Source organism: Salpingoeca rosetta (genome assembly GCF_000188695.1).
Source record: "Salpingoeca rosetta unplaced genomic scaffold supercont1.19, whole genome shotgun sequence".
NCBI lineage: Eukaryota > Choanoflagellata > Craspedida > Salpingoecidae > Salpingoeca > Salpingoeca rosetta.
The window spans coordinates 304196-330422 of record NW_004754915.1 but is presented as its reverse complement, the minus strand read 5'-3'; the positions used below and the strand labels follow the sequence as shown (position 1 = coordinate 330422).

The 26227-nt window shown below is 58.4% G+C and overlaps 6 protein-coding genes across 6 annotated transcripts; 3 read left to right on the top strand and 3 right to left on the bottom strand.

Moving 5' to 3' along the window:
• Window positions 1–1209: 1209 nt before the first annotated feature.
• Window positions 1210–7759, top strand: PTSG_07822 (ULK protein kinase; the record flags this gene model as incomplete). Its single annotated transcript, XM_004991569.1, has 7 exons — window positions 1210–1384; window positions 1635–1799; window positions 2004–2195; window positions 2415–2525; window positions 2681–2794; window positions 3077–5383; window positions 5690–7759. The coding sequence occupies exons 1-7, from the start codon at window positions 1268–1270 to the stop codon at window positions 7757–7759; spliced, it is 5076 nt and encodes a 1691-aa protein (XP_004991626.1). The 5' UTR covers window positions 1210–1267.
• Window positions 7760–8815: 1056 nt separating this feature from the next.
• Window positions 8816–14182, top strand: PTSG_07821 (serine/threonine protein kinase; the record flags this gene model as incomplete). The annotated part of the gene is made up of 3 exons (XM_004991568.1): window positions 8816–12636; window positions 12791–13221; window positions 13520–14182. 3 exons carry the CDS (start codon window positions 8816–8818, stop codon window positions 13660–13662), a joined length of 4395 nt encoding a protein of 1464 aa, XP_004991625.1. The 3' UTR covers window positions 13663–14182.
• On the bottom strand, window positions 14063–16794 carry PTSG_07820 (beta-lactamase domain-containing protein). The gene is made up of 3 exons (XM_004991567.1): window positions 15378–16794; window positions 14894–15022; window positions 14063–14723 (listed from the first exon to the last, which is right to left on the bottom strand). The coding sequence occupies exons 1-3, from the start codon at window positions 16569–16571 to the stop codon at window positions 14475–14477; spliced, it is 1572 nt and encodes a 523-aa protein (XP_004991624.1). The 5' UTR covers window positions 16572–16794; the 3' UTR covers window positions 14063–14474.
• A 109-nt stretch (window positions 16795–16903) lies between these two features.
• Window positions 16904–17539, bottom strand: PTSG_07819 (uncharacterized protein; the record flags this gene model as incomplete). The annotated part of the gene is made up of 3 exons (XM_004991566.1): window positions 16904–17032; window positions 17094–17171; window positions 17453–17539. 3 exons carry the CDS (start codon window positions 17537–17539, stop codon window positions 16904–16906), a joined length of 294 nt encoding a protein of 97 aa, XP_004991623.1.
• A 407-nt stretch (window positions 17540–17946) lies between these two features.
• PTSG_07818 (uncharacterized protein) lies at window positions 17947–18861 on the top strand (the record flags this gene model as incomplete). The annotated part of the gene is made up of 2 exons (XM_004991565.1): window positions 17947–18316; window positions 18473–18861. 2 exons carry the CDS (start codon window positions 17947–17949, stop codon window positions 18859–18861), a joined length of 759 nt encoding a protein of 252 aa, XP_004991622.1.
• A 308-nt stretch (window positions 18862–19169) lies between these two features.
• PTSG_07817 (uncharacterized protein) lies at window positions 19170–26057 on the bottom strand. The gene is made up of 13 exons (XM_004991564.1): window positions 23931–26057; window positions 23749–23801; window positions 23366–23467; window positions 23093–23139; window positions 22693–22824; window positions 22283–22400; window positions 21961–22110; window positions 21323–21721; window positions 21025–21120; window positions 20718–20858; window positions 20178–20470; window positions 19738–19935; window positions 19170–19497 (listed from the first exon to the last, which is right to left on the bottom strand). Exons 1-13 carry the CDS (start codon window positions 25474–25476, stop codon window positions 19302–19304), a joined length of 3471 nt encoding a protein of 1156 aa, XP_004991621.1. The 5' UTR covers window positions 25477–26057; the 3' UTR covers window positions 19170–19301.
• Window positions 26058–26227: the final 170 nt, after the last annotated feature.

Here is a 26227-nt window from a genome sequence, read left to right as displayed (position 1 = left end):
CACACACACACACACACACACACACACACACACACACACACACACACACACACACACACACACACACACACACACACACACACACACACACACACACACACACACACACACACACACACACACACACACACACAAGTATACATGTACTCACAAATACCCACTCTCTCGGTTCATTTTCTTCAGCTCGTCGTTCACAGCCAAAACATTACAAACAAAACAAAACAAGCCACAACAACCCCACATCAACGCCACCGCAACCCCGGCTTAATTGAACCTTGTCCCGGCCTGTGAACAGAGCCGCCCACCCACACTTCCTGCCCATCGCCCTGGAGGTACAGGCCGCCACGGCGCGTTTTGCCACAATTTGCTTTTCGACCCAGTCACAGCTCGTCCCAAAATAGCAATTTGCGCACAGTGTTCACACATCAAGCACTCGAACAGACATGCCTGTGTTCCGTCTGCTCTGTGTGTGTGTTTGTTCTTCTGTTTGTTTGTTTTTGTTCTTCTGGCGTCGCAGCTGCTGCTTGTGGATTTGTGTCATTCCAGTTTGCCAACACAGCATCTTTATTGTTGGCATTGGTCGACAAAACGCACTGGCCATCCAACGCGGCTCACTGTTTGGTTATTTATTTATTTCTTCCCACTGCCTACTCTCCTCCGTTCGACAGATTCACTGGCCGACAAAATCACCAGCGAGCAGCCCTTCCACCCTTGCTTTCAGTCTTTCCAGCCGTGCACACTCCGCTCCTGGCTCTCAAGGTTGGTTGGTTGGTTGGTTGGTTGTCGACCGTGCACCTTTCTGATGCCATATGATGTGATGATGGGAGCTGGCGTGATGAGGGTTGACGACATGATGAGGGCTGACGTGGCACTCGAAACGCACACATGTGGTGTGCACCGTTGCATTTGTGCTGCATGCGCGCGAATGATTGGAGCCCTGCTTCTTGTTGTGCCATTTTGCTGACGGCCTGTTGTACATACAAGTTACAAGGATGCAACGCTCACGTGTAACAACAACGATTCTGCGTGTAATTGAACATCATAACTCTCTCTTTCTTTCTCATTTGTTTGGTTTCATTCAGCAGGAATTGGCAGTAACTATCACACACACACACACACTCTCTCTCTCTCCCTTCTTTCCTTTGTCTTCTCTCTCTCTCTCTCGTCCTCGCTCCTTTTACCACATCAGCAAACACAGCCGCCACTGCACTCGGAAGACGACAGACGCTGTCGTCGTGGGTGAGCTGAGTGAGCTGAGCTGAGTGTGATGTTCGACCCGAGCGATTCGCGCGTCGAGACGTATGGGCAATACACCTTCCGTCGCACCAAGAACAACTTGGGAAATGGCGCCTTTGCCACCGTCTTCCGCGGCCAACGCGAGGATGTACGTGTTGTGCATTCGCTGTGCATTGCAGTGACGCGCCGGCATTTGATGTTGTATCGTCGGTTTTGGCTTGGGGTTTTGACTGCTGCTGTGCCCGGCTCGACGTTGTGCAACAGTGACCACGTTTTGCAGTGTTTCGACAAACCGGCATCTGGGGCTGCTGTCACACACACACACACACATACTCGCACACACACACACACACACACACACACACACACACTCACTCACTCGTGTTCACACTGTTCAGGGCCTGAAAATTGCCGTCAAAGTGGTGAAGACGCGGCGGCTGAAAGGACACGCCCGCGTATCGCTGGAACGGGAGGTGGCTGTCATGAAGCGCCTGCAGCACGAACACATTGTCATGCTCTACGACACGTTTTCCACCCGCACCGAGCGCTGTCTCGCTCTGGAGGTGTGTTATGCGTCCACGCTGCGTGTTGCGTGCAACAACGGGCTCATCCTGCATGCGCCTGCATGTGCCTGCATGCGCTTGTGCTTTGTTCCTGGCACTGCCAACGCATGCTTTCTCTTGCTGTGCCGCATTCACTCACTTATCGTCACCCCTCTACTCTCGTTGACCACCACAACCACCACAACAACAACTGCCCACCATCAGCTGTGCTGGCAAACGCTGCACGACTACCTTGGCCCGACGAGCCTGAGCAAGCCCGTGCGCTTCCCGGAGCTCGTGGGCGAGAAGAACGGCCGCCTGACGCCAATTCAGGTCCGCAAGACCGCCATCCAGCTCCGCGACGCCCTGGAGTTTCTCCACTCCAAACGCATCATCCACAGGGACCTCAAGACACAGGTACTGGCTGGCACGCACGTGTGTATTGCGCGCGGGGGGGGGGTTGCTCGTGCTTGTGGCGTGAATGTTGCTTTCTTGTACGTGTCTTGTACATGTGTTGCACTTGTGGTTCTCTTGCGTTGCTCTCACACACACACACACACACACACACACACACACACACACACACACACACACACACACACACACACACACACACACACACTGGCCTGCGTGCAGAATGTGCTGTTGACGACGGAGGGCATCCTGAAGATTGCCGACTTTGGCTTTGCTCGCGAGCTGAACGACTCGCACATGACCAACACCTTCTGCGGCTCGCCCTCATACATGGTGCGCCACGCAGCGCTGTGCGCTGTTGCGGGGAGTGTGTGTCTGCATCTCGTGTTGGTGTTGGTATTTCCTGTTACAACGTTGTCGTTTCGCCGTTGTTGCTTCGCCTGCACCTCGCTCACAGCCCCTCAACTCACATTGCACCTCGCTCACAGCCCCTCAACTCACATTGCACCTCCCCCCCCCCACACACGTACAATACACCCTGGCAGGCGCCCGAAGTGCTGCGTCACCAGAAGTACGATTACAAGGCGGATCTCTTCAGCCTCGTACGTCGTGCCGTTGCTGTCTTGTGTCTTGTTTTATGCCACCCCTACCCATTGTTCTGCGCGTGTGCTCCCCTGCGTCGCACCCCTTTCCTCCTTGCCCTGCGTCACATCACCACCACCATGTCAGTGGCGTGTCTCGAACTGGTTCACAAAACCAACACGCAACACCACACACGCGACACATGTTCTAATCCCCATGTGTTCTCTTCACATGTTCGCACCACTGACCTCACCAACCAATCGCCCCACCCACCCCGCCCCCGCCCGTGATTGGCTTCACAGGGCGTGATTCTGTACATGTGCAGCGAGGGCAAGATGCCGTTTTGTGCGAGCACGATTGACGAGCTGAAGAAACTGCACGACCGGCTGCATGACCGCGGCGTGCCCCGCCCCAGCATTGCCAAGGGCCTCCTCTTTGATCTCCTTGTCGGCCTGCTGCAGGGCGACGCAACCCGCCGCCTGGACTACGTCACCGTCCTCTTCCACCCCTTCACCAACCGCGCCGCGTGCGAGGGCTGGCCCGAGGTGCTTGACGTGCGCCTGTTTGACGAAGAGGAGCGGCAGCGCGCCAGACGGCACGTGCAGCTGACGGAGGAGGCAGACCTCCAGCGCGACAGGGAAGAGGACCAAGCACGCGGCCTCGCAGGTGCCACCACACGCACCAGTACGCTGCCTGGTCAGGCTCGCCGTCACAGCAAGGGTGCCACGTCTCCCAAGCCCACCGCCACGACAGCAGCCAAAGATGCGGCGGCAAGCGCGAAGCAAGCGCCGCCACGCGCCCATGCTGATGCTGCCCATGGAGACGAAGAGGATGATGAACATGATGCAGAAGGTCGCCGCCATGATGATGACGACAACGATGCCGATGACGATGACGACGACTACTTTGACAGGCGGCTGCACGATTCGCCGTGGCAGCAGAACAAGTATGACTTCCCCGTGGCCTCTGCAGACTCGCTGGTGATTGTGGACCAGCGGGACGTGACGCAGGCCATCCTGGACGACGGCGCGCAGCAGCTGGAGCGCCGCGTCGCTCGCGTCCGCCACGGTGCTGCAGATGCCGGTCGTGGCAGCGGCGGTGCTGTGGGCATCCTGCTGGGCGGCATGAAGAGGATTGTCTCCAGGCTGTGGACACCGCAGCCAGACGACGAGCCGCAGCAGACCTCGGCCAAGCACGTCACGTCGTCCTCCCCGCTGAGCAAGGCCGCCAACGCCATCACCGCGGCGATTGGTACGCCGGCGCCGGGCACACCTGACAACAGGGTCAACGTCGACATGCGCTCGCCCGCAATGATTGCGCTTGAGGCGTGGCAGCGCGGAGACTACAGCCTGCTGGAGCCGAAGCAGCGCAAGGCTGCAGAGACGCTGACGATGGAGACAGTGCACGGCTTCATGCGGGCCTTTGACGACACGGTGCACCCGCTGCGCGTGGCCATTGAGATTGCCGACAACCTGTGCTGTGACGAGTTCAAGAAGGGCGTGCTGGCCGTGACCACGCTGTCGGACCCTGCGCTGTCCAAGGCTGCGGTCCGCAACCTGCCACCACGCAACTTGCCCAAGGGAAGCGACGGCCGCCCCGCGGTGCCCACCCTCACCGACGAGCAGCGGCACCAGCGGCACCAGCGCGACCAGCAGCTGCAGCAGCGCGTGGAGCAGGAGCAGATGCGATGGCAACAGCAGCATCAACATCAGCAGCAGCCGCAGCAGGGAGATGGCGGAAGCTCGGTGCAGGCAGCGGGCGAGCGTGCGGTTTGGCAGTGGCTAGTGCTGCTGCCGCCATCGCAGGACCTGCGCGAGGAGGCGCGTGCAGCATGGGTGGAGGCAGAGGCGGAGGCGGCGGCATCGGTGCTGTCACGGCCGTCATCACCGCGCTTCAACGCCAACGCCAACGCAGGAAGCACGGCTGCAACCACTGCGCTGTCCTCGAAGACAACACCCGCAGCACGAGGCACGCCAGGAGCATCTGCAACCAGTTTCAACAACACCAACAGCAGCAGCAGTCACCACACCAACAGCGGCAGCGGCCAGAACACGGCGAGCGGCAGAGCCATTCCAAGCAATGTGGGCGGTGGCGGTGGCAGGAACCGCGGCCGCAGCGGCAGCGGCAGCCGGCTCAGCGCAGCCAAGCGCGAGGCCCTGGACAGGATGTTTGGCAAGGAGGGCAGCGTGGATCTGAGCGTGAGCGTGGAGGACATTGACGTGTTCCAGCCGCCGGCGTCGCACGTGGTGGCCATGCACGTGTACCAGGCCGTGTACCTGCAGAGCATGGAGGCGCTGACCCGGCTGCGCACGCTGACGGAGACGTTTGAGACGTGCATGCACCACCCGTATGTCGCCCCCGTCCTCCAGCACGCGTCGGTCACCATGCTTGCGAGCGGCCAGCGCTACAAACAGCTGCTGCTCCTTGCCAAGCAGCGGCACTACCGAGCGTGGCGCAATTCCTACGGGTGGCAGTGGCTGGTGTACGACGTGGCGCGGCAGCGGCTGATTGACGCCGCCAACGCCCAGACCGCCGAGGAGGCCCGCCAGCTCGTGCGCGATGCCGCGGGCCTGCTGCACCTCATCCATTCAGAAATGGACACCACCCAGGTGTGTACTTGATGTGTTTGTTTGTGTGTGTGTGTGTGTGTGTGTGTTTGTTTGTGTGCGTGTGAGTGTGGGTGTGGGTGTGGGTGTGTGGGTGTGTGTGTGTGTGCGTGTGTGTGTGTGTAGGTGTGTGGGTGTGTGTGTGGGTATGTGGGTATGTGGGTATGTGGGTATGTGGGTGTTTTGGATTGTTTGGTTGTGTGTATCTGTCTCGTTTCACTGGATGGTTCCAGTGTTTTGTTCCACGCGCTCCTCCCTCATGCCACCACCACCACCATTTTTCTCTTTCACTCTCAAACATTCGTTTAGGAGACCTCTGTGCTGAATGGTGTGATTGAGCGCGTGGGAATGCACCTTCAGCGCGTGTCTGCCGCGGCCCAGCTGGAGGAGGAGGAAGCGGCGCAGCAGCAGCACCACGAGGAGGTTATGGCCAAGTCCCAGGACACGCTCGAGGCCGAGATGCGTGAGGCCACGCGCGAGTTTGACGGCGACCCGCTCCCTCCGCCGCAGCAGCAGCTGCCGGCATCGCACCGCACACGCGACCCCACATCACAGGCACAATCACAGGCGCCCATGCACGCCACCATGTCATCGGCCGGCTCGCTGACGGAGGGCGGTGTCCCCACAGCGCAGCAGCAGCAGCAGCGGCAGCAGCAGCCGCCAGGGTCGCCCTGGCTGCCCCCAATGCAAGTGATTCAGCCACAACAACAACAACAGCAGCAGCAGCAGCAGCAGCATGGCCATTATACGCAACATCAGTCGCCCTCCCCGCACGCGCACGTGATGATGACGTCACCGTCCCACTCCCCGCACTCGCAGGGGTCACACCCCCACTCGCATTCCCCACACACGGTCGGGATGATGCACGGGTACTCGTCCCAGTCGCCCGTGCCTGCCGCGCACATGATGTCTGTGTCGCCCCCGTCCATGCCGCACGTGTACGCGTCCTCGGGCTCCAGCAACCCGCCCTCGCTCGGCGCCTCCCCGCACATGCACGCGCAGTATCCCGTGCCGCCGCCCCACATGTCCCCGCCCTCGCTGCGGGCGTCGTTCTCAACCAGCGCAGCGAGCACAGCAAGCATGCCTAGCCACCAGTACCCACAACAACAACAGCCGTACCCACCGCACCACCAGCAACACAAGTACCCGCAGCAGCTGCAACCACAGCCACAGCCCATGTATCCGCAGCAGATTACGCTGCACACGCCGCTGCCCGCGGTTGTCACCAGCAACGCATCGCTCACCGCGTCTGCAATGTCTGCTCACCAGCAAACACAGGCGCTGGTGGCCTACCACAACCACCATCAGCAGCATCAGCAACAGCTGCAGCATCAGCAACAACACTATGCCATGCCGCCGGCACAGCCACCGCACCCGTCGTATGCGTACGCTGCTCACGGCGCATCGGTGTCGTCGCTCGGCTCCACAGGCAGCGGTGGCACTGGCACTGGTGTTGTCATTCCACAGCCACCCTCCCCTGTCATGCAGCCCGCATCGCCCCACCACCACCAGCAACAGCAGCAGCAGCAGTACCAGCAATCGTACCAGCCATTTCAATACCAGCAGCCGACGAACATGTCTGCGCACGCGTCGCATGACGCGTCGCATGACATGTCTCGCCACTCGAGCATGGATCACCAATACCAGCACCCGACCCAGCACCACCAGCAGCAGCACCACCATCAGCAGCAGCAGCAGCAGCAGCAGCAGCAGCAGCAGCAGCAGCAGCAGCAAGCAATGCCGGTACCGGGCTCTTCGCACGCATCCCAGCACGCATCCCAGCACGCATCGCCACACCAGTCGCCGCAGCAGCACCCACAGCACCAGATGGAGGGCTCGCCCAACACGTCTGGCCTGCGGAACGCACCGCCGTCCCCACCGCGCTCCCGTGTGCACCGTCACAACAGCGGCAACGGCAGCAGCGAAGCGTCGCATCCGCGTGACGATTTGTACAGTGATGGAGACGACGCTGATGGTGGAGATGAGGACGGCTTGCAGGACGGCGCCTCGCACGCCCAGCAGGGCACGCAGGGTACGCAGGGCGAAGAAGTGAAAGAGGAGGAGGAGGAGGAAGATGTGATTGCGATGAAGCGGCGGCAGCTTGTGCAGTCTGGTGCACCAGCCGTTGAGGCGTACATGAACCCGGACGGCACCCTCCGCCTCCCAGAGTCGAGCGCACCCACGCCTGCGGTCCGCGTGCAGAGCGCCGGCACCAGCTCCCCACCGCCCCACGTGCACCACCACCATGTACAGCCGCAGCAGCAAGGAGATGGCAATGCAGTGGTGCACAGCCCGCGGCAGCTGTTGCGGGAGCCGGTGACGCCGCTGCAGCTGCCCACCTCCGGCATCACCTCCCCGCAGCCCTCGGATGAGGACTGAACACACAAAGGGCGGGAGGTGTGTGTGTGTGTGTGTGTGTGTGTGTGTGTGTGTGTGTGTGTGTGTGTGTGTGTGTGTGTGTGTGTGTTGTTCTTTGAGGTTGGTTTCCTCTTGTTAGCGGAGCGAGCGAGAGGCGACGCCCAGATACTGTATTCGCTCCTACCCACATAATTGGATTTCTCGCTCACTTGTTGCTGTGGCTTGGATGCCAGCAAAAGCTTGTTTGCTTACTACGATACCGTTCTGCGTTTTTTTTTATGTTCGATAAGTTCTGCATACTATGAGAAGGAGGCACACTGCGTCCTAACTACACGTGTACACCTACTTTGCCCTGTTGTTCCTTTTTCCCCTATTATTTGTATTGCCTCCTCCCCCCCCCCCCTTCTTACTTCTTTAAAGGCCCCATGTGCTGCTCATTGGCGCTGTGGCGACAGCACTGCACCGCAGGTTACAGTGTGTGACATTGATGGGTACGTTCTTTTGCTCCTCACATTTGTTGCTTGTTGTTGCTTACTTTGGGGGGGGGGACCTCTCTCATCCCCCCCCCCCCTGCCTTGCCACGTCTTGAAACACGTGTTGTTCTTGTTGTTCTTGTTCTTGGTTGTGCGTCTACTTGAGGACGTGCCAGTTGACGATATGTTATGCCTGTTTATTTTGCTCCCATGCCTGGCGCCATGCGCCACCTTTTGCCCCCTTGTGCCTCTCTACTTTTACATACATTAAATACATAACTGCAGACACCACGGTGACTGCTGCAATGGGGAGTAACAGAAAGCGGGCTGAGTGGAAAGGGAAGAAAGGAAAGCAAAGGAGTTCCATCGTGAAGGAAAGGAGTCATGCACACATACACACACACACACACACATGCACACACAACAACAACAACAACGCCAACAACAACACCAACAACAACAACAACAACAAGCACAATCACTGCCTTGACTTTTTGTGTATGATTTATACCAATTTTCGATGGGTAGAAGCAAAACGCAGAAGACGACGCGCACACATCCATCTCACCCACCAACATCAAGCACCACGCACAGCAAAAGCGTCATGGCGTTTGCGCCGGTGCTGGTGCTGCTGGCGACGACGCTGTTGTTGTTGTTGGCGCAGCAATACGACGGAGCAGTTGTGCACGCTGTGCGCGACTCCTCGAACAATGTCGTCGAAGTGATTGCCCCAAACAAAATGGGCGACGGCAGTCGCGTGTGCGAAGAGGCGCGACTCGCACTCACGCATACCGACAACAACAACAACAACAACAACAACAACAACAACAACAACAACAACAACGCCCTCTTGAACCTCTACAACGCACACTGTGTGGAACCATCACAATCAGGATCAGACACATCCACGGAGCAGCCGTTGGGCACGCACAACACCGGCTCTGCTCAAACCATACCCACCCCATTGCACCCCAACCAGGATCGCGATCACGACGACAAACGCCGGCACCGGCAGCGCGTGCGCAGGGATGCGCAAGAGCTGCAGGAAACTGCCGCGCCCACGTTTAACGACGGCACATGCTCCGTCACCGCGCCCCTACCGCCTCCACCCCTGAAGAACTTTGGCGAGTGCCTGTTCTCGGATCTGGTGCAGGGCAGCTGCGCCACTGCCCAACACCTGCTGGACAGCGCCGCAGTGGCACAGGACGACACTTCCATGGGCATCAAGTTCAACCCGGTCCCGAGCCATTATCCGGTTGTGGAGGAGCTTGCGGAGATGGTGGTACGCGGGCAGGCAAGGAACCTGAGTGCCCTCGCCAACCTCAAGGAGCTTGTGCTCTACGGGACGGTGCACCTGCGAGACTTGGAGTGGCTGCTGGAAATTCGCTGGCCACACGTCGTCCGCCTCAACGCAACGGGCCTCGTCAGCGGCACGCTCGATCTCTCCTTGTTCCTCGACGTGCCCGACCTGCGGCACCTCATCCTCGCCGGCAACGAGCTGTACCAGCTGACCAAGGTCAAGGAGAAGCGCCTCCCGTTTGCCTACAACCTCACCTCGCTCGACCTCTCCAACAACGTCCTCACGCGCGTGCCCACCACCATCTTCATGGGCCTCACCGCCCTCAAGTCCATCAGCCTCAACTCCAACCGCATCAGCGAGCTCGGCGATAACACCCTGGCCCACGTGCCCTCGCTGCAGTTCCTGCGCCTACGCAACAACATCATCACCCACCTCGAAGACCATGCCTTTGAGAGCCTGTCCCGCCTCCTTGTTCTCGACCTCCGCTTCAACGCCCTCACCTCCATCTCCAGCAGCCTCTTTGCTGACCTGCACGAGCTGCGGCATCTGCGCATCGCCAGAAACAACCGCTACGGCCACACGCTTCTTGATGGTGCCGGTGATGACAACAGTGACCAGAACGACCCGCGCCACGTCTCCCCTGAGGAGGCGGACGGCCGCTCCTGCAGTGCAATGCCTGCATGCACGCCACCAGACCCTTCACACGCGGCTGTCGGCGATCATGTATTCCTGGAGAAGGGGGCCCTCCAATCCCTGTCCCGTCTGTGCTTCCTTGACCTGAGCGAGCTACGACTGCGCGTGCTGCACGCCGACACGTTCAGTGCAACAACATCCCTGCGGATTCTGCTCCTTGCAGGCAACGAGCTCGGCACATTGCCACCGGGTATATTCAACCGCGCCACTCAGTTGACCACGTTGGCACTCGACCGCAACCGCCTGTCCTGCCTGCCATCGGGCCTCTTCTCAGACGTGTCTGCCCTGCACCAGCTCGGTCTCAGCAGAAACAGGCTCTCCTGCCTGCCCACCAACCTTTTCCCCGCATCCGCGAGCCTGGAGCGCCTCGGCCTGGCCAAGAACAGGCTCTTCTCCCTGCCCGGCGACACGGCCGTGACGCTGCGCAACCTCACCTTCCTGCAGCTCGACGATAACGCGTTTAGCTCGTTTGACTTTGACCTGCCTGCACTCACGGCCCTCCAGCTCTCGGGCAACATGTTGCTGCGCCAAATGCCGGTGCTCCGCAACCACCCCCAGCTGGTTGCCTTCCGCATCGGCCGCCACAGCATCCCGCACATCCGCTTCCGCGAGTTTGCGGTGCTGCGGAAGCTGAAGCGCCTGGACATGTCCCGTCTCGAGCGCGACAACGACGTGACGACGCTCAGCTTTGAGGACGCCGACCCATCGTCCTTCTCGCAGCTGCAGTCCCTCGACATCCGCTTCCTGCGGCTTGTTGACGACGCGCCAGGCTTCTTTGGCAAGGGCATGCTGTACCTGCGCGAGCTGTACATTGGCAGCCTGCACCTGGATGAGCACGTGCTCCCGCTGCCGGTCATCTGCTCCAACCTCGGCGTGCGCGTGCGCGAGTTTGCCATCGTCGCCTCCAGGTACACCACCATTGAGCTGTGTAGCGACCACCGCTTCCAGACGGTATTCCTGCCCCGCAACCCGCACCTCACCACCGTCATCAGCCAGGGCGCCGTGGGCCACCTCGACCTCCTTGGCGCGAACCTGCTCACCAACCTCAGCGTGAGCTTTGCCAACACGCTGGACATCAGCCAGACGAGCGTGCCACCGCTGCCAGAGCTGTGCGTGACGCTGGGCAGGAGCATGCTCTTTGCACGCGGCCTGCTCAGCACGCAGTTCCGCACACGAGATGCTGTGCCCATGCTCGCCAGCCGCTGCCTGCAGTCCGTCTCCATCCTCGACCTCTCCCACAACGGCTGGCTGCGCGACTTCAACTCGCTCAACCGCGCCCTGTCGGAGCAGGTGGTGCTGAGCACGCAGGCATACCGCACCGCCGACCTTGCTGCCCCTGTCCTGGCGCGCCCAAACCCGCCCGTGTTCAACCTGGACCAGACCCCCGTCAGCTGCCGCGTCGTGCTGGAGACGGCACGCGTGCGCCTGGCCAACCAGCTCCAGACGCCGCTCACTGCCGAGCTTGCGTACAGGTACACGTGCTCGTGCTCTGCGCAGTTTGTGTCGCGGCGCGGGGAGTGTCGCCCGCAGGGCCTGCCCCCGGCGGCTGTGGCCGGCATTGCAGTTGCGGGCGTGTTCTTTGGGCTGATGCTTGGGGTTGGGCAGCTGCTGTACCAGCGGTACAAGCGGCACCGGGCGGAGCGGCGGCAGTGGCGGGCGAAGGACGAGCTCAACCAGCAGCTCATCTCGGAGAAGGACAAGGAGGTGATGGCGCTGAAGCAGGCATGGGAGATTGACTTTGGCGACCTCGACTTTATCAGCCGCATCGACGCCAATTCGCTCGGCACGTACGGGGAGGTGTGGAAGGTGCGCTGGGACTCGCTGACGGTGGCGGTGAAGGTGCTGAAGCAAGGCCTGATGGTGCTGGACGAGGGAACGGTCGTCGAGTTTCAGAAGGAGGTGGAGTTTCTGCAGAAGACGCGCCACGCACACGTGGTGCGGTTCTTTGGCGCCGGGCAGACGCCGAGCGGGTGCCCCTTCCTTGTGCTTGAGCTGGTTGCGCTCGGCTCACTGCGCGGTCTCCTGATGAAGGACATGCTGCCCCTGCTGCAGCTGCAGGAGGTGTCCGACGACAAACAACAACAGCAGCAGCAGCAGCGGCGGCGGCACAGCGTGATCAGCAGTGGCGGTGGTGATGGCAATGATGAGGAGAGTGCGAGCCTGTTTGTCGTTGACATGCCCGGTTCATCGGCCGACTCTGCGTCATCATCACAGGACCCGTCCTTCTATATGGTGACCAACAACACGGATGAGATTGGGGCAATACATGTGAACGAGCACACGCGCATGACGGAGAGCCGTCTCGGGTCCCTGCGGCACACGAAGAAGCAGCGGCAGAGGAAGGTGAACACCGTTGCTGAGCTCAAGTTGCGCCTTGCTCGCGACATTGCCTGCGGCATGAAGTACATCCACTCCCTCGATCTCGCCCACAGGTAGGTGTGTGTGTGTGTGTGTGTGTGTGTGTGTGTGTGTGTGTGTGTGTGTGTGTGTGTGTGTGTGTGTGTGTGTAAGCAGTGACAGTGTCCATCGTGTGCTTGACAGCCATATCTCATCACACCCACCTTCTCTCTCCCCTTCCACCCGCAGAGACCTGAAGACCGGCAATGTGCTGGTGTCCCAGACGCTGCGTGCGAAGATTACGGACTTTGGTTCCATTCGCGCTTGTTTCGCCAAGAACGCGTCGCCCCATGCTCGTGCGGGCGTTGCCAGCGGCAGCGTTGGCGGTGCCCAAGATGAGCTCAACGCACTCACCCGCACATCACTGGAGATGAGCATGACGGCTGGTGTGGGCACACCCCTGTACATGGCACCGGAGGCGCTGTTGCGGGGCCCTTACGACGCATTCAAGGCAGATGTGTTCAGCTTTGGCGTTGTGCTGTGGGAGATACACACGCAGAAGCGGCCAGACTTGCTGGAGCAGGAGCAGCCAAACCGTGGTGGCCCACCCGGCCGCGCTGTTCTTGACCTCTTGCAGGGCGGCGCCCGTCTCAGCTTTGCTGAACATGAGGACAACCTTGGTAGGATTTGCTGACCCTGTGGTGTCTGGTGTGGTGTGGTGTGGTGTGTGTGTGTGTGTGTGTGTGTGTGTGTGTGTGTGTGTGTGTGTGTGTGTGTGTGTGTGTGTGTGTGTGTGTGTGTGTGTGTGTGTGTGTGTGTTTGCACAGTGGCCAAACTGCCACCTGCCCTGATGACTGCAACTCAACCCTGCCAGTCCTCGCCCGTCACCACCTTTTGTCAACTCACCTTGTTTCCTCTCCAAACACACACACACACACTCACACGCACATGATGTACACCCACAATGCCCGCGCGCAGCCGACTGGTACAAGGACCTGTATGACCGGTGTGTCAGTGCACAGCCAACGGCGCGCCCGTCCTTTGCTGACATATTCGCCTTGTTTGAGCGTCATGCCATGACATCACAAGCACACACCAGCTCATCTTCCACCTCGGCATAACAGCGCAGGTTTCATGCTGCGGTGTTTTGCTCTGCATAGCGTCCATCCCACTTGTTTCGTGTTTCCTTGCGCTGGTTGTTGCACGACAAGCCTTGTTTGTGTTTTCAGTTAATCGTCTGTATTTGCCTTGCACGCGACCAACCTACTACCATCTCCTTTGTGCGCTTCACACTGCTTCATTATGTATTCTTCGTTGCGTGCAACGGCGTTTGCTCCACGCACGCCGTTTGAGTTGCTTGCCGCTTCGTGTGCTTCACGCTGCCAACACACACTCACACGCGCATTTCTGTGCCTAAGCCCCTGTTCTCCCACATGTACGCGCGTCTTCATTTGCGTTCACTGTTCTCATGTGTCCGTTGCTCGTCTTCTTTCGTGACAGCGCCACCATCCCCAACTGCATGCATGCTCCTCGTTTACTGACCTTCTTTCCTTTGGGCTCTTTACTTTGATTGGTTGATTGATTGATGCGAAATACGCGAAGTTGAACATGACGCATGAGGAAAGAACACAAAGAACCAGAACACACGCTCACACACACAGTCCCCGGAGGTGAGACGTGTCGCATCATGTAAGATAAGAATCAGTATCAGCCAGAAAATATAGAGGAAGGGCAAAGCAATGAAACGCAAACACACACACACACACACACACCCATTGGTCAAATCTGTACATCAGCAACTAGCCAGGGTTTTCAAAGAAGCACACCACCACCTTCACCACCACAACGATAACAACAACAACAACAACAACGGCAACGGCAGTCGCACATCATATCGTCCCACAATCATCATCATCAGGGAGCAGTGGCGGTGTTAGATGGAGACGGTGGTGGGCTTGCTTGCCTCCTCAGCTGCAGCCTTGGCCTTGTCGCACACGTCGGGCTGTGCAGTGGTCATCTCGCACCCCTTTGCCAGGATGCCGCGGTCGTAACCGCCAACAAAGTCGACGGCATCAAAGCCCTTTTGGCGCAGCAGCGACACGGCAATGGCGCTGCGGAATCCGCCAAGGCAGTACACGACATACTTCTTGTCGCGGTCCAGTGCAGAGCACGACTGGGGGAGCTGTGGGGATTGATGGTTTGGTGGAGGGGGAATCGTGTGAGGATGAGCGTGCACGAGAGCAATGCGAAGCAAAGAAGAGAGGGGCAAACGTGCAAGTACACACACACATATACATGCGTGCATGCACCAGACACACACATACATACACACACACATACGCACAAACACACCTCTGCGAGGGGCAGGTTGATGGATCCCTTGACGTGGCCGCGAACGACGCACGAGTACTCGCCAGATGTGCGCGTGTCCACAATGACATAGCCCTTGGCCTGGAGCTGGCGGATGGTGTCGGCGCTCTCCTGATGATGATGACGATGATGATGACGATGATGATGATGATGATGATGATGATGATGGTAACGTGGTTGTGATGGAGGAGGAGGGCAGGGAAGAGGGGAGGGGATGATGGTGTTAGTGTCAGGGGAAACAAATGAAAGCAGAGAAGAAGATGTACAAGCCAGCCAACATAGGCAACCAACAAGAAATCAAGTTCATGCACACAACGACATGTTCGCAAGCATATGTTTGCATGCATGCACGCACATGCACACGCATGCACACATGCACGCACATGCACACACCCTCTCACATGCATGTACACACATGCACACGCACACACATACACACACGCACACGCCGTCTATCTCTGCTTACCACTGTGATCTTGTCAAACTTGTCCACGGGCTCGCCGGCCTCAATCCAGGTCTCCATGCCAGACTTGAGGTTGCCGATGATCTGCTGGGCATAGCCGATGCGGCCCAGTCGCTCAATGGCCTCCTTGCCCTTGCCTTCCTCGGCAATGATGAGCACCTTTGCCTTGGGCGCGATGAGCGTGCCCACCCAGATGGCAAAGTTGCCGTCCTCATACTCCAGGTGCACGCCGCCGCCGAGGCCGAGCGGGATGTTGAGAGCACCCTTGATGTGGCCGGCGGCAAAAGGCCCGGCGTTGCGCGTGTCGAGGATGACGACGTCGTCACCCATGGCGGCCTTGAACTCGGAGATGGACAGTGATGTCACATTCTCCACCTCCCTGTCAAGGTCGTCAGCGCCCTTGAGGTTGGCCATGACGGCGCTGGGGAAGTACTGCGGCGCGGTGTCGAGGCCAGCGGTGTTGAACTCGATGAACTTCTGCTCGTCGTCAATCTGCAGGGCAGGGTTGGTCTCCTTTTCCTTGCCGATGGTGGAGGAGAGATCTGCGCTGATGCCCTTGCCGCAGGGCGAGCCGGGTCCGTGGGCGGGGAAGACGAGGCACTCGTCCGGCAGGGAGAGGATCTTCTCGCGCAGGGACTTGAACATCATCTTGGAGAGCACCTCTGGGGTGAGGTCCGGGTTGAGGGCGCCGACGAGGTCCGGGCGCCCGCAGCCGCCAACGAAGAGGGTGTCGCCGGTGAAGGCCATGACGGCCTTGTCTGTGGCACGCTCAACAACAACCCAGGTGACGCAGCCCGGGGTGTGGCCGGGGGTGGGCATGGCGCGGATGGCGTACTTGCTGGAGAGCAGCAACATCTCGCCGTCCCCGCAGGGGTAGTGCGGGAACTGGGCGCCGGCGTCCTCGCCGATGAAGATGGTTGCGCCGTAGCGCTTGTGCAGCTCCATGTGGCCGGAGACAAAGTCGGCGTGCAGGTGCGACTCCAGGACGCCCTTGAGCTTGAGGTTGTGGTCCTGCAGGTACTTGGAGTAGATGCCGATGTCGCGGCGCGGGTCCACGATGAAGCAGTTGCCTTCGTGGCACACCATGTACGAGCCGTGGGCCAAGCACTCGAGGTAGAACGTGTACAGGGTCAAGCCATCCTCAAGCTTGAGCGTCTTCGTTGGCTTGAGAATCTGGTCGTCGGGAAGGTTGGACATGGTGGTGGTGGTTGTCGTCGTAGTATGTAGGAGCAGTAGTCGTAGTAGTTGTAGGAGCAAGTGAAGGGGGCGCGGGGTTGTCTACGCTTCGTTGCTGCTTAGCCAGTCACACAAGGTAGGTTGCTTTTGGTTGCTTGCTTGGTCTGTTGATCGATGGCAGAGAGATGATAAATGAACTTCCAGCAGCCGCCATCACCACAACACCGCCAGACAGACAGACAAAGCAACGTCGTGTTGTTGTTGATGTTGCTCTCTTCACTGTGTGAATTTCTTGCATACGGCGCAGAACAGCAGAAGCAACAAAAGCTGCTCGCCCCGAACGCAATTGCATGTCAAGCAATCGTTGCGTTCTCGTCCTCTTCATCGCTTGAGGGGAAGGTGATGGGGGTGATGGCAATGACGCCATGTGCCTGGTTCGGCGCCGTGCACTGCCTTGCGCATCGCGTACACTCGAAGCCGCCCTTGCACGGGGCGTGCGGCCTTTGAGCATCTGCCCACACCACCCGCATTTGTGGGGCTTACGCTTGTTTGGCGTGGTTTGCTGAGCGAGGCGCTGAGGCGGTACCGGCTGCTGTTGCTTCTGTGGCTGCCTGACTGCCGCTGTGAGAACGTGCGTTGCGGCAGTTGAACTGGCGGTTGATCGTCGTAGTGATCATCAGCGCTCTCCCCCCAGGCGTCATCATCACTTACCCCCCCCCCCTCTCGCCGCCATCATCACAATTGATTTCTTCGCCGCTGGCTTTTGCACGTCCCTCTTTGCATCGCGCCCCGGCCTTTGCTTGCATCGCTGCCAAGGCTCGATGTTGGCAGTGTCTTCAGTTTTTGTGTATCCTGCTGTGCCTTGTGCAGGCAATGGATGGCGCGCGTGAGATGCCCGTGACCACGTTCAGCATGTCGCTCCCACGCGCGGGACCGAAGTCGCTTGCGTTCGTGTTCAAATCGCAGTCCCGCCCGCTGTCGTTGTTCATCCATTCATTGTTCGGCCAATGAGGTTTGCGCGGGAAATACGCTCTGGGAGTGAGCGCCTATGCGTTCATCTTTAAGCCCCTATTTGCCGAGGTTTGTGACAGCCGTTTGCTGCTTGCCACCTCGAGACGCTTGCCCCGTCTATTGCCTCGAGGCACATCACCATGCCTCACTGCACACACAAACACGCCTCATTTTACATGCCTCGCTGCACCCACCCACCCACACACACACACACACACACACACACACACACACACACACACACACACACACACACACACACACACACACACACACACACACACACACATACACACACACGCCTCACTGCACCCACACCCACCCACACACACGCCTCGCTGCACACACACACACACACACACACGCCTCACTGTACACCACCGATATGTCGACAACGCCAAGAACGCCATGGGATGCACCCTTGACTGAAGCTCCACCGCCCTTGGATGCAGCTGAACGGGACTCGATCATCGCCGAGGTCGAGCGCGTCGTGACCGAGCACGCGGACTTCACCTCGGGCCGACAAGACGTCGAGCGGATTCTGAACCTGTCCTCAATCAAGGACGCACTCGCCGAGATGACCGACGAGGGGCTCGTGGCTCTGCGTGCCTTTATCGAGAGGGGCGTGAGCAGGCTGCCACCAGACAGTCCAGAGCGATACGGCATCTTCAACCAGCTCCTCCACCGCGCCGAAACTGAAGACGGGATTATGTTGCACGTGGACATGCGCTTCTCTCTCGCTCTCAACCCACAAGGTATTGACTGGATGTCATTGTGTTTGTGAAACTGCCAGTACCGACTTGGCGCGTGATCATGCGATGTGCTGCTGTTCACTCTGTTGTTTAACATCTCCCTCCATCGCACATCAATCTCACGCTTACAACCCTCCTCCCCCCCTCAATTGCTTGCAGTGATCTACGTCACATATGCCTGCAGGGCCGGACAGCCCCTGTCGCACAGGCTGTTCCGCGTCGGCCACGCTTCGCCATTCACGATATGCAAGCACTACTATCGCGGTGTGCACAGTGACCTCCTCCCAGCTGGCGAAACCCCGCACGACGAGACGATTTACGGCATCATCTTTGTCATCGACGTCGTCCCCCCCGGGGAACACGTCGAAGCCATCGAGATGATTGCGACGATGTGCCTCACCCACAAGATCGAGGAATACACATCAATGCCGGCGTATGGGGACGCCAGCAGCTTCCCGTGGCGCTGCCCACTGTGCTGGAAAGGTGCGAAAACAGTCGCGGAGATGCAGGAACACATGTCGCTCGCTCACCTCGGTCCCGTTTACTGATTTTCTGTCTCGCCCCCTCCCTGCCAATGCCCCAGCAGTGTGTGTCCTGGTTCGTGTTTACCTCGAGGTCGTGGTTTCACTTCAATACTACACTTCTCCTTCTTGTTCTTCTTGCTCCTCTTGTTGTTGTTGTTGTTGTTGTTGTTGTTGTTGTTGTTGTTGTTGTTGTTGTTGTTGTTGTTGTTGTTGTTGTTCTTCTGCTTCTTCTTCTTCTTCTTCTTCTTCTTCTTCTTCTTCTTCTTCTGCTTGTGTACTGTGCAAGATGAGAGCTATACAATCAATCTATGGAAAAAAAGTAATGAAGAGAGGGAGGAAGGAGGAAATAAGGTAGAAGAGATTGAGAGGGAAAGGTCGAAAGTCTGTCCTAATGTAACAACTCCTACACAGTGTATGATATGTATGACAATATGCAACGAGCGACACTGACATTGACGAACGCATCAGCCAATGAGGTGCGGTGCGTTCTTGTCTCGGCGCCGCTGCTCGCGCTTGCGCTGCGTTGCTCCGCGCCGCTTCGCTTCAGCGACAAACTTGCGGTGGCCGTGCTGCTGTGCGGCGGCATACCCAGACACAATTGCTGCAACATCGCCTCGTGCGTTGACCACCACCGGTCGCTCGTCCGGGTTGACAATCAACCTGCACAAGAGAGGGGAGAAGGAGGAGAGGGACGAAGAGGGGAGGGAGCGGGGCATTGTGAGGTCATGTGATGGGGGGGGGCTCGATCGCCGCGAACGCTGACACGAGCCCTTGCATGAGCGCTTGCATAAACTTGGCACCCTCACATGCAAGTGGTCGCGCGTACACACACACAGACACACAGACACACGCACGCACACACACACACACATACACACACACACACACACACACACACACCTTCCGCTTGGTCCGAAGCGAACGCGAGCGCTGAGGTCGCGGCGAAGAAAGTTCTCAATGTTGTGCTCAAAGAGACAGCGGTAAGAGGCGAGGCAGATGGCAGGCCCGTCGTACGCGTTGTACAGCGTGGCGTTGAGGAACATGCGTGCTGCATACCGCAGGCGCACGTGGTCGGTAAACGCCTGCTTGTATGTGTTGCTGTGGGGGGGGAAGGGGTGGAGGCAAGAAACAAGTAGAAGAACAGGACACCCCAGCGACGAGAAGAAGAAGCAACGAAACCGAAACACAACAATGTGAGAGGGCGAACAACGACAAGGTCACGCACACGCACACATGCGCACAGACAGACATACACACACAGAGCTCTAACGCCATCATCCCACGCCCACACAACACACGCACACACACACAAAAAAAAAAAGCGCAATCAGCGAACATACCGCTCCTTGACAACGAGGTGGTTGACGGCGGTGAGTGCTTTGCGGACGGCGGTGGCCTGCCCAAGCATCACCACCAGGTTGACCTGGATGCGATGCTCCAGGCAGTTGTCTGGCTCGCTGCACTGCTCCGGACGCAGGTAGTCGTGTGGCGCCTGCGTGTTGGCGTCGGCAATCCACCCACCATAGTCCTGCGAGAGGTAGGTCATGGTGGGGCTGGTGAGGAAGTGCGCAACGCCGCCCCGGTCAGCAATGTCTGTAAACGGATCTCGCTGGAAGTACGTGTCCATCGTCGTCTGTTGTCATCGTAATCGCAGGCGTGGCAGTGCGTCGGGTTGGGGGATGAGTTGGTTGGTTGGTTGGTGTTAATCAGTGGTGGGCCGGGAGGAAGCGTGAGACCAGCTCTCGGGGGGGGGGGGGAGGGGTATGGCCGATGCACGTGCACAAGCGCCAAGCACAACAAGGCAGAAACAGCAGCAATCCACATCAACAAATGAAACCCCACCAAGCATCGTTCATCAACACACAGGCGCGCGTGCGTACCGTGAGCACGCGGTTGTACTTGTGTTCCACGTGGTGGAGCACCGTTGCCCACACGCAGGACGAGTAGCTGGCTGGAACATCCGCAAGCGTGCGGTGGGTCTTGCGCACCTTCTTGCGATCATATGACACCACAGCCACGTTCTGGTAACACAAGATGCGTGTGTGTGTGTGTGTGTGTGAATGTTTGTAGGTCGTCATGTGACAAACGGGGGGTGGGTGGGGGGACAGACAGACAGACAGACAGACAGACAGACAGACAGACACAGACACACACACAACACACACGGGCAAGAGCGTAAAAACACACCTTAAACTCCTGCGCGGTGCTTTCGAGGGCCGGGTCAAAGTCACTCGAGGCGACGGCGACAATCACATCCGCATCGCTGCCGGTATCGCGCAGACTCTGATGGCGGGGAGCGGGCGAGCAGTGTGAGCATGCGCACACGGGTGGCTGAGATGCTTGCAACATCGACAGAAACTAAGGAGCAATCCCAAAACAGATCGAAAGCACAGCAGCAAACGCAAAACAGCAAACAACAGTACAAGCAGCGAGCGCAGCGAGAGCAACTATCATTGTCGTCTTTCTCCTTCTTTTGCCGACCAACCTTGATGAGAACGGTGAGGAAGCGTTTTGAGGTTGCCTTGCGACCAAACGCAACATATGTGAACACGGCGTTGCGCAAGCGAGAGTCATCGCCCTCAGCATCAGCATCACCATTCCTGTCGCTGTCATGACCGTCAGGGCCGGCTGCTTGCATGTATTCGTGACCAGCGGCACCGCCATCTGCGTTCACATCATCGCCGCTGGCTGTGATTGGAAGGCGCGGGGTGGAGGAGACAGCCACCTTCCAGTCCTGCAATGACAGACACACGTCCGCGTCGAAGAGAAAGCGTTCCAGCCGCACCCTGAGCGCGGGGGCAGAGCAGAGCGCGGCGCGGGATTCTGTTGCGACGCTGGAGGGCATGTCGCATCGCCACGCAGCCGACCGCACACGTCGGTACATCTGGTGAAATGTCGTGTTTTTTTTTTTTTTTTGGGGGGGGGTGGGCGGGGTGTGGAAGTGGAAGAGGTTACAGTGGTGACGAGTGTGCAGGCCATTCTGTGAGCAGTCAAGAAACAGTCAGGTATACGGAGGCGCAGAGAGAGAGAGAGAGAAAGCAAGAGGCACAGACAGATCCAACACACACTCCACAAAACGCAGTACACCACCACCACCACCAACAATAACACACACACGCACACCTGGAGGATCATGTTGTAGTCGGCGGCGTTGACGAGCTGCTCATCAGAATCGAGTTCGGTGAAGGCGCGATTGAGGGTGCGGGTCAGTGGTGCGTGCACGCTGTGGAAGGTCGTCAGGCCCTGCAGCCACGGCTTGTCCGTCTTCAGCGCCTGCGTCCACCAAAGAAGTGTGTGTGTGTGTGTGTGTGTGTGTGTGTGTGTGTGTGTGTGTGTGTGCAAGTGTGTGAGCAGGTGGGGTGAAGGGCGCGTGGGCATTCATGTAACTGAGCGTGTGTGCATGTGTGCTTCAAGGAGCATGCAACCTAAGCAGTGGCAACCATACATTCTGGAAGCGCTGCTCGTTAAGCGTTTGGTTCTTTGTGTTGTAGTAGAGGGTGTCAAAGCCCATAAACGCCTGGGACGTGCACGTCTGCCAACCGCGACCGCCCAGCGACATGATGCTGCAGAGCAAACAGTGGCACATGGCGGCACACAGGATGTCAGGGTGTGGTTGAGCACACAAAAGATTGTGTGTGTGTGTATGTGCATGTGTGTGTATGTGTATGTGTGTATGTGTGTGTGCAAGCAAGCGTGTGGGTGGTTCATTGCCCATCAAGATGGACAGGAAGGAAGGAAGACAAAATTCACACACAAAAAAGACACAACACACTCAGTTCAACAACACGCAACATGTGCACACACTGCCACACGACACTCGACGACACATACTCGGGCAGCAGCACGCGGGCTCACCGAGCAATACATTCGCGCATGAACATGTCCTCCCATGGATGGGACATGTCGATGTTGCTGCACACGTCGTTGAGGTGCGGCCCAATGTGGTCGAGAAGACCGCGCGACAGCACGTACCCGCCCCCGCCGTGGCTGCACATGGTGTGTGTGTGTGTGTGTGTGTGTGTGTGTGTGTGTGTGTGTGTGTGTGTGTGTGTGTGTGTGTGTGTGTGATAGGGGACGTCAGTATGGAGGTGCATGAAGGTGACACTGTTGTTGGAGTGATGTGATGCCAAACACCTGGACCGCAGTCAACCTGACAAAACAAAATAATCGCCGTGATGCACGCGCATATGCACACACACACACACGCACACACGCACACACACACACAACACACGTGCACACGTGCGCAACACACCAGAAGCCCGTTGGCCCGCCAGCCTTGCGCCCGAGGATCATGGGGATCTGAAGGCGTGAAGATGAGGGGGTGCAGTGAGCGGAGAAATAGGAGAGAACGAGGATGTACAAGAGGGCGACGAAGCCGCGGCACAACATGAACCATAACCGTGCCACATCATCATCGTACGCTGCTGCACAGACTGCAACTTGTGCGTGTGCGTGTGCGTGTGCGTGTGCGTGTGCGTGTGCGTGTGCGTGGCGGAGGGTGTGGTTTGGTGAGAAGAGTACTCACGTGTGGGTTGAGGGTGTGGAGGAGTTTGCTGAGTCGCGAGCGGTGCACAAACGTGTCGTCATCTGCTTTCAGGAAGAACTCAAATTGCGGGTGCATCTTGTGCTGCACAGCAAACACAGATGACCAATGTGTGTGTGTGTGTGTGCGTGCGTGTGTGTGTGTGTGTGTGTGTGTGTGTGTGTGTGTGTGCGTGCGTGCGTGTGTGTGTGTGAATGTGTGTGTGTGTATGTGTGTGTATGTGTGTGTGTATGTGTGTGTATGTGTGTGTGTGAATGTGAGGGATGTGTGACATTGCTGCTCAACAACGGCACACGCACACCAACGGAACGCCATGCACAGTCGACACAACACCGCAGCTTGCAATCAGTGCACGCTGCATGTACCGTGTAGATGTCGTCCCACATGGCGCGGACCTTCAGCGGTAGTCCGTTGCGACCTGTGATTCAATTCAACATGTGTCAAGCCAAGCGGTTGTTAATCAACGCACGCTTATACACACACGCACACGCCAACACAAACGCACACGCACACGCACATGCACACACACACATTCACACAAACGCACCGGAGTACTCGATGGCGGGCGGGAGCTTGAGGACATTTGTTGTGTCGACGTCCTCGTGCGTGACAAAGAGGACATCCGGACCCCACGTCCGCAGAATGGTGTTGCGGTTGATGGCGCGCAGCTTGTGCACCTGGATGTGAAGCGCCTCGTCCAGCGGCGAGCGCGATTTGGACGAGTTGGAGCCACCGCTGATGATGGTGACCAGGGTGTGGCTGGCATCGGCATCACGCAGCATGGAGATGAGCTGCAGCGCATTGCTGCTCAGCTCGCTGCTAGCCATGTCACGCATCTTGGCCTTGAGCGCAACAACAGCGGGGTCGCTGTCAATGCGACGCAGCCGTGCCAGCGCCAGCTTGCGCGCCGCCTGCGGGTCGTAGTTCTCGCTGTCAGCCGAGCCTTCGGAACTGCTGCTGCTCTCGTCGTCCTGCATGCGCACGCCCATCTGGCTCTCACTCAGGTCATCGTCATCATCGCCATCGTCATCATCATCGTAGTCGTCGTCGTCATACGCGTCGTCGCCATCATCATCGCCATCACCACCGTGGCCGTTGCTGTAGTCGTCACCAGCAGCATGGCTGTTGTGCCTGCTGCCATCCTGCTGCGGCTTGTCGTCTTTATCGCTGCTGGTGTCTTCCCCATCATTGTCACCTTCAGGCGCCATGTCCACATCATCTGTCATCTCGCCGGGTTGTGGGCGCTTGCCTTTCCAGTTGTTGCCATCACTGCCTCCCCTCACGCGTCCCTTCTTCTTACTCTGCTGCTGCTGCTGGTGGTCATCGTCGTCCTCGGGCTCCACGTCATGGAATGCGTTTGATTCGCTGTTCCGCTTGAGGAAGGCGACCTTCTTCGCCTCGTCGTCGAACAGCAGCGCCTCAACCTCATCGTCGTCGTCGTCGTCGCCGTCGCCGCCATCGTTGTCCGTGGCAGCATTGCCGTTGTTGGGACCGTTGCCCCCTCTGCTGTTGCGGTCTACAGCGCTGACAGCGGCGTTGCCGTTGCTGTGTGAACGACGAATTTCAGCACGGCGCTTCGCTTCCTCGGACTCAATTGCAGCGAGCAGCTTGGCAGCGTTTGTGTCGTCATCATCATCGCCATGTGCTTGCTGTTGCTGTTGTTGTTGTTGCTTGTTGTGAACCTTTGCCGCAGTGAAGGCATTGCGGTTGTGAGCATCGGCAACAACGTCGCTGACGGCGACAGGCTGCTGGGTTGTGGTGGTTGTGGTGGTTGTTTTCGTGGTGCCATCCGCTTTCACATCTTGCTGCCGCTGCTGTTGCTGTTGCTGTTGTTTTCTCTTTGTGGTTGGCAGTGGACGTGTGAGCGCGGGCTTCGATGCAGGGTTGGTCAAGCGGTGTTGTGCCTGGGCATGGCTGCCTGGCTGTTGGATAGATAGTCTTGGGGGTTGCAGCTCGCGCTCGACGGTTTCGGAGGCCGTGTGCGGCGAGGATGGCGAGTGGGATCGTGGCGCCAGCAGCAGCGTGCCAGCCAGCAGACAGGTCAGCAGGATGGTAGCCAGCAGGACGGTCTTGGCCGTCCTGGAGGTGGCCATGCTCTGTCTCTGTCTCTGTCTCTCTGGCTGCTTGGTGGTTGTGGCTGGCGGCTGTGCTGTTGGTTGGATGTGTTAAGTGCAGCTGCAGCTGCTGTGTTGTGAGTGTTTTGTGTGTTGTGTTGTGTGTTGTGGATGCGCTGTTGTGGGTGTCCTCTGTGTGTGCGTGTGTGTGTGTGTGTTGTGGCTGCAGTGTTGTGGATGGGTGGATGCGCTGTTGTCGCTGCTGCCACAAGTCGTGCTCGTCCTTGCCCTCGTCCTCCCTCAAAACAATGGATCAGGAATGCAGGAGCTCGGGGGTCCTCGGCTTTCAAATGAAAATGGAAACCGCAAACCCAACCAACCAACCACGACGCTTGCGTGTGAGCGCGTGGTGTGCATCAATGAGAGAGAGAGTGTGTGTGTGTGTGTGCAGATGCGAGCTGGTGAGAGAGGCGATTGCCACAGCACAAATTATGAGCAAATTGCTTCACTCCTGTGGATGGTCAGCGATGGCGGTTGCTGGCTGGTGAAGTGTGGTGTTGCTCCTCTCACCCACTGCTGGCTGGCTGACAGAAGTGAGCGAGCGAGCAAGCAAGCGCGGCTGGCTGGCTGCCTACCTGTTTCTGTTTCGCTTGTCGTTGTCGTCGTTGTGGGTTGTCGTGCGTGTGTGTGATCTTTCTGATGAATTCGGTTGGCGCTCGCGTGCATGCATGCATCCAAAGCAGCAGCAAAGCACAACAGCAGCAATCGATGCAGTGCGATCGAGCCGTGG

What these genes read in the sequence shown, in the direction of transcription:
- PTSG_07820 (XM_004991567.1), bottom strand. Translation starts at nt 16,571, where the DNA reads ATGTCCAACCTTCCCGACGACCAGATTCTCAAGCCAACGAAGACGCTC. An exon ending in AGTTTGACAAGATCACAGTG is followed by an intron (nt 15,023 to 15,377) that starts GTAAGCAGAGAT and finishes CATCATCATCAG; the next exon opens with GAGAGCGCCGACACCATCCG. An exon ending in TCAACCTGCCCCTCGCAGAG is followed by an intron (nt 14,724 to 14,893) that starts GTGTGTTTGTGC and finishes CAATCCCCACAG; the next exon opens with CTCCCCCAGTCGTGCTCTGC.
- PTSG_07817 (XM_004991564.1), bottom strand. Translation starts at nt 25,476, where the DNA reads ATGGCCACCTCCAGGACGGCCAAGACCGTCCTGCTGGCTACCATCCTG. An exon ending in ACTACAACATGATCCTCCAG is followed by an intron (nt 21,722 to 21,960) that starts GTGTGCGTGTGT and finishes ACATTTCACCAG; the next exon opens with ATGTACCGACGTGTGCGGTC. An exon ending in TCCTCACCGTTCTCATCAAG is followed by an intron (nt 21,121 to 21,322) that starts GTTGGTCGGCAA and finishes CCCCGCCATCAG; the next exon opens with AGTCTGCGCGATACCGGCAG.